The sequence below is a fragment of the Austrofundulus limnaeus genome, unplaced genomic scaffold, assembly GCF_001266775.1.
Source record: "Austrofundulus limnaeus strain Quisiro unplaced genomic scaffold, Austrofundulus_limnaeus-1.0 Scaffold876, whole genome shotgun sequence".
In the NCBI taxonomy this organism is placed as follows: domain Eukaryota; kingdom Metazoa; phylum Chordata; class Actinopteri; order Cyprinodontiformes; family Rivulidae; genus Austrofundulus; species Austrofundulus limnaeus.
Genome location: NW_013953278.1, coordinates 181,399 through 188,232, shown reverse-complemented (window position 1 = coordinate 188,232; position 6,834 = coordinate 181,399). Strand labels below are relative to the sequence as shown.

The following is a 6,834-nucleotide window of genomic DNA, read 5'->3' as shown; positions in this document are numbered from 1 at the left end:
TGTGTGTGTGTGTGTGTGTGTGTGTGTGTGTGTGTGTGTGTGTGTGTGTGTGTGTGTGTGTGTGAGTAACACGGCCTTTAGGATCAAATGTCAATTGTAGTCTTACTGAGGTGAAACCCGCTCTGTCGTTTCTGTTAAAGGTTCACTGAGTCATGAAGTATTTGTTCTTCTAACAGGAGCTAAAGCGTCCTTTCAAAATAACAAAACATTCAGCAGCTAAAAAAATTGTCACTTTTATTTAAAAACCCCAACATTTATAACAAATTTAAGACGAGTAAAAGTAAAACACCAAGTTGTAAAAGAATACAGTTTGTTTTTTTGTGGCTTCGGTGCAAATTCTGAAATGTTTAAAGGCTCAAAGTGGTTAAAAATAACTTTTTTTAACCCACTCACTTTGTACCACAGGAAATAAACAGTTATTACCTCTGCTGTAGCTGATGAATCACAACACAGTTCTGTTTTTCAACTTTTTTTTAAAACAAGTTTACATTTTACAAAAAGTCCATGATTTAAAAAGGACAGGACACAAATAAATCCACTCAGATGTCCCTTTTTTGTTCCCTAGAGGACAAACTTCAGAGACGTTTATGAAACTCCAGCTGTGATTAACGTCCTTCCTTCGCTGACCTTCACTCATACGTAGTCCTTCCTCTCCAGTCCCGGGCCCGCCATGGACCGGGAGGCGGAGTAAGCCATCCGGGAGTTGTTGTACCGGGTCTCACGGGGCGGACAGGAGCAGCACAGCAGCCCTCCTCCCAGTATGAGGAGCGCCGCCGCGGCCCAGCCGATGTAGAGCGCGGCCCCCAGCTCCCTGCGCTGGGCGTCGGTCAGCAGCGGGTTGTAGAAGTCCCTGACGATGGTGTTGGCGGACCAGGAGACGGGTATGAGCTGCATGACGCCGGAGACGATGAAGAAGACCCCGGAGATGATCATCACCTTGGCCTTGGAGGCCTCGTCCTCGATGCAGTTGGTGCACTTGGCCCCGGCGATGGCCACCAGCACGGCCAGGATGGCCAGCAGGATGGAGATGACGGTGAGGGCCCGGGCGGCCTGCAGGTCCTGGGACAGGGCCAGCATGGAGTCGTAGACCTTGCACTGCATCTGCCCGGTGCTCTGGACCACGCAGGTCATCCACAGACCCTCCCAGATGATCTGCGCCGTCACGATGTTGCTGCCGATGAAGGCTGTCACCCTCCACATGGGCAGGGCRCAGGCCACGATGGCGATGATCCATCCCAGGATGCACAGGGAGATCCCGATCAGCTCCAGGCCTATAGACATCTTCCTCCTCCTCCTCTTCCTCTGCTGCTGATGAATAGATGTGGGTCACGCCAGCGGAGGAGGCCGGATCTGCTGTCAGGTCCTGAACCTGCAGGTGTGTGAGGATCTGCTCCCTCTACTTGAACCGTATCCTTTTTATACTGCGCGGCAGGTGCAGGGGGAGGAGTCAGAGGTGGGGTTGACATCATCGGAGGCGGTACCTGGACTCCGTCAGGACCTCCACTATCGGCTTACCTGGCCCGCTTTCACAAAGAGCCGGACCACAAAGAGGCCCTTTACAGCTGCAGGGGTGTTTTTATTCTGTAGGAGGGTTCAGGATGACAGGAAAGTTTAAAACTGTTTTGTTGATGGCTGTGGCGGCCATTTTGAATGTGGTTGTCTTTAATAATCTTTAACTTTCAACCGTAGATGAACATCAGGAAGTTTTATTAAATTTGGGCAACAAACAACTTTTTCAACAGTTTTGTTTAAATCTAACAGAAATTCACAGGAACTCTTTCAGCTGAGTTTCTCTCCTCCTGTTATTACTTCTGTTTGGGTCCTGATGGGTCCGTCTGTCTGCAGAAATTCTAGATTTGTTTTGCGGTTTGGACCGTCTCCAGAGGAATGCCACCCCGGCCCCCCCAGGTCAGGATGAAACCAAACAGAACCATTGTTTAGAGGTTTTTCTTATCATAGAGTCAACAGGTGAATGAACAGCTGAGCTGCAGACTTCAGAACTTTTTCTTTTCTCCAGTTTTAATCAAACAAAACTAAATGGTTATTTTTACCTTTTTTCACTAAAAAAAATCCTCATCGTGTTCGTCAGCTAAATTATTTTTCAAATGAAATTCAGTTTTAAGTCCACATCTGTCAGGTTTAAGACCAGAATATTAAAAATTTTAGAGCAAAAACAACACAGCTTCACTTTCTTTAGCGTTTTGTCTGATTCACAAAACATTATATTGCTTTTTTTAACCAAATAATTTCTGTCTGACTTTTTCTCACATGGACGGTTCTAGGATCTGGCCTTTAGGGGTGCTAAGCCTAAAGCAGGGCTAGGGCCCAAGGGACCACTCTGTTTTCCAAATATTACTGCATGTTTACATACATTCACATATAAAATTAAATAGTTTTGTCCAACTAAAACAATTAACAACTGTCTATATAATAGGGGTGTAAGAAAATATCGATACACTGAAATATTGCGATATTTCATTTCCTGATACTGTATCGATATTCTAAAGCCCTGTATCGATTTTTTTATGAAGGTTTAAAATGTCAACTTTCCTGCCAGCCGTTCATTTTTATGTTGTAGTTCAGCCTCTGACCACTAGTTGGCAGCAGTGAGCCAGCCATTTGGCTCCTCTATTGTTAAGTGTTGGGTGACCATATTGTAAATTAATATTAAAAACTAAAAGCTGCAAAAAATATATTTTCAAACTATTGTCAAATTTAGTCTAATAATTGAAAACATGAATGAAATATGAAACAAATAAAATAAAACGCATACAAAGCAGAACACAGCTAAATGTATCAAAAGTATGTCTATGTAATATTAGAATTTTCTGAGACAATGAATTTTGGTTTTTCATTTTTCTGCCCCAGTAAGAGGTTTTTATTTAAAAGAATTTTTGGATAAAAAAATCACAATATTTCACCTTGCTTACAGTATCGCAATATATCGGGATATATCATATTGTGACCCCTCTGTCATGATATGTATCGTATCGCCAAATTCTTGCCAATACACAGCCCTACTATATAACAGAACCTTAGAAACTAACATAATACCTGCCAACATCGAGATACATATTTATGTTAAACAGCTGTGGAGTGAAGCAGTCATAGGGGGGTCCGGCAGTACTCAAAACTATGCATTTCCCATTCATTTGAAGAGCGTTTACTAAATTTATAGGATTGATAAAACAACCTAAAATGGGTGTATTATGAAAGCAGGGCACTGAAAATTAGACTTTAACTGAAAATCATACATAAAATTTAATTATTTATTTTTTACCTGAATGTGTCTGTAAGCTTATTCGCTTTTAAAAAATAACATGTTCATTTTAGAGAAGTAGAGATTAGAGAGACCTTTATTGTCATCGTACAGAGCACAATGAAATTACAGTATTTATTTATTTATTATTAAAACCCACGCAGTAGTAGATGTTACCAGTGAGGGTTTTGCTGTTTCAGTTGAGTATTTATGATGCAGACTTATATAGTTACAGTATGAATCACCTTTCTATTCACAGGCAGATAAACATAATTAATATGGGCTAAAGAGCATGTAGGCTAACTAACTTTGATCTTTCTAGCTACAGAAACACAGTTTAGCATAACTTACGGGGAGAAAGGAAACATAAACTAATAATTTCTCCTAGCCCAGCTAAAGCAATATCATCACTCATAATGTTTTTTAGTAGCTTGGAATATGTATTAAAACTGCAGTAGTGGGCTTTAGGTCTACTGTAATGTTGACCAGTTGTACAGTTCAGAAACAGCTAAAATATTAATGATGGCTGCAGCTAAACCAACCGTCAGCTACATGACAAACACGTTCCTAAAAAACAAATTTCCCTTCTAATGTAAATGTCTCTACAACTTTTACTCTTTATCAGAGCTCTATAAAGTACTTGAAAAGAAAAACTAAGTAAAAGCAAAATTACATGAACAGAAAATGACTTTGGTAAAAATAAATTTCACTGATGAGAAARCTACTCAAGTGAAAKCCATAAAACCGTTCATAAAAATTGGGAAAGTAAAAGTATTTTTACACACTCTCTMAGWAATAAACTGTTGAATTGACTAAACCAAACTGGTTCAACTAAACCAGGTTGAGTAAATTAAACAATATATGTGTATTCTTTGCTCATTTTACTCAACTAGGCTCAGTGGAGCCAGTTGATATGACTTTTTTGATTAAATGTGACACTTCATTTTTAGAGTGCAGAAACATCTTTCATGATGAGTTTGAAGATATTTAATTTTTTAACGAGTAACTAGGTGTTACATTTTAAAGTAAAGAAGTAAAAGCTGTTTAGAAAAAAGGTAAAATTACAAATCCTCAAAAAAACTACTTAAGCACTGTAACGAAGTAAATGTACTTAGTTACTATAAACCTCTGTTCTTTATCTAGTTTTATTTCTAAACTCCTCACAAACCGGAGCTACGACTCGTCTGTGACGCGTTCAAGACCGGAGAAAACTCGGATTTTTGAGTGTTAACCACACGGACTGTTACTGCGTGACTGATGGAGGTGTGTGCTCTACCACTTCTTCTAGTTTAAATTTATTAAATATCTTGGTGAATCTTAGGCTTGAGAACAAAAGTTCTTTACAAAATAGGAACGAAAGTTTCCTTATTTTTAGGAGTTTAAGTTTAGGGGGGCTCGATGCCCCCTCAAAAAGGGCTAAAATCATCACTGTTGTCACATAAACAGCAGCACATGGTAGGAGAACATTAACACTGTGGAACCACAGAGGAACACGCTGGGTTCTGCTGKGTTCACAGTTTGGGACCAAAACACAATGAAACTGTGCCAACAGGTATCTATCCAAGATTTAAACGGTTTTTAAAAGGGTACTCTGTACCTTACCCAGTACTTACAAAAGTACTTTCAGGGTACTCAGGGGCAGAAATAAGATTTTTTTCTTCTTTCTTTTTTTCTACCTTTCATTTTATTTGATTTGTATTTTTTTGTTGTATTTGAACATGTTTTGTTTTTTTAAATGAAATGAATACATTTGACAAATAAAATACTTACACAGTACTCACAACAGGTTAATTTGTTGTTTATCTGCGAATGATGACAATAGAATTTTAAAACTTGTTGTAAAAAATAAGAAAACAAAAACACATTTTCATTTAAAAAGTGCTTTTTTAATAAGGTAACGTTCAAGATAACTTCAACAAATACTGAAACATTGCTTTTTTATTGGCAGCACAGTAACTCACGTGTGTGAACTTTATAAAACAAAACACGACATCATCATTTCTACATTTGATTGACAGGAGGAAGAATTTGTCTCCAAGTTTCATTAAAATAAAAAACAGCAGGAATGTGATGTTTTCATAAAGCAGTTTTTTTTTTTGTCTTTTCCAGTTTTCCTTCAGGAGAAAAGAGCAGCTCGTCAGACGAAGTCCTTCTTGTAGCTGCTCGGAGAGGTCGGYCTGTTTTGGGCGTACATCGCCACCGACGGAGGGTTCAGCCTTTCCTTAGCCGGTTTGGAGCAGCTTAGGCAGAGGATGACGCCTCCGAAGAGGAGAAAGGCTCCAGCTGCCCAGCCCAGGTACAGAGCTGCACCCAGGTCCCACTTGGACTCCTTGGGTACGCCCGGATCATTAAAGTGCACGATGATGGAATGAGCGTACAGCGACACGGGGATTATCTGTGCCAGAGCGGCTAAAACAAAGGTCCAGCCGGCGGCTGCCATCACCCGGGCTTTAGCTGCCTCTTCGGCCACACATCTGGTGCACTTTGCCCCGACGGAGGCCGTCAGGAGACCCAGAGCTCCCATCAGGATGGAGGCGACGGTGAGGATGCGAGCGGCCTGCTGACTGTAGCTCAGAGCCAACGTGGAGTAGGAGCCGTGGCACCTGATGTAACCCATGCTCTGGTACAGGCAGGTCATCCAGATGCCCTCCCACGTAGTCTCTGTGGTGAAGGTTTTCATCCCAACGTAAGCCGTCACTTTCCACATGGGCAGGACGCAGGACACGAAGGCACAGATCCAGCCCAGGACAGCCAGAGCCATGGCGAGCATCTCTGCACCCATCGAAGGCATGACTCTGCTGACGTTCACAGATCGAGCAGACGATCTGCAGGGCTCAGAACCAGCAGCTGGGCTTTTAAAGCCCTGAAGGTGGAGCTGGAGTCATCGACCTCATTTACATGTTGAAAACCGCAGCTTTGAAACAAACAGCTGTAGTTTTAGTCACTCAGGTCACACTCGGTGGTTCTGGGAATAAACTCAGCTCTGGAGGCGTCAGAGGACAGCTGAGCCAAAACGAGTGGCCGATGACTGGCTCAGAGCTGACTCTGCTGTCTAAATTTAGCAGCGTGTCATCGGCGTATAGAAGCACATCAACAGGAACTGGAACTCGTATCGTGGCTGACACAAGCTGTGTTTCCATTGCAAATGTGCACAAAACTTTGTCGATATTCTGTTAATGTCGAAAAACACAGTTTCACAACTGCAGTGTTTCCATTAAGTAAGAAATGCTATTAAAGTCACGTGAATACGTTTGTTCTCATGATAAGTCATTACAAACATGGCGGCGATGGATGTAAACACATAGCATGCTGCTACCACGACACTAGCGCTCATCGGTGGGCGGTTGTGGCGGAGTGGTTAGGGGAGTCGTCCTGGAACCAGAAGGTCACTGGTTCGATCCCCCGTCCAGCCGTCTCAGTCGTTGTGTCCTTGGGCAAGACACTTCACCCACCTTGCCTACTGATGGTGGTCAGAGGGTCCGGTGGCACCGATGCATGGCAGCCCCACCTCTGTCAGTGTACCCCAGCGTGCCCCAGGGCAGCTGTGGCTACAGTGTAGTTTGCCATCATCAGTG

At 42.2% G+C, this 6,834-nt stretch overlaps 2 protein-coding genes across 2 annotated transcripts; both read right to left on the bottom strand.

The window, feature by feature from the left end:
* Positions 1-313: 313 nt before the first annotated feature.
* Positions 314-1,570, bottom strand: LOC106533064 (claudin-3). Its single transcript, XM_014029274.1, has one exon. The coding sequence runs from the start codon at positions 1,279-1,281 to the stop codon at positions 634-636; it is 648 nt and encodes a 215-aa protein (XP_013884728.1). The 5' UTR covers positions 1,282-1,570; the 3' UTR covers positions 314-633.
* A 3,450-nt stretch (positions 1,571-5,020) lies between these two features.
* On the bottom strand, positions 5,021-6,454 carry LOC106533062 (claudin-4). The gene has a single exon (XM_014029273.1). The coding sequence runs from the start codon at positions 6,048-6,050 to the stop codon at positions 5,397-5,399; it is 654 nt and encodes a 217-aa protein (XP_013884727.1). The 5' UTR covers positions 6,051-6,454; the 3' UTR covers positions 5,021-5,396.
* Positions 6,455-6,834: the final 380 nt, after the last annotated feature.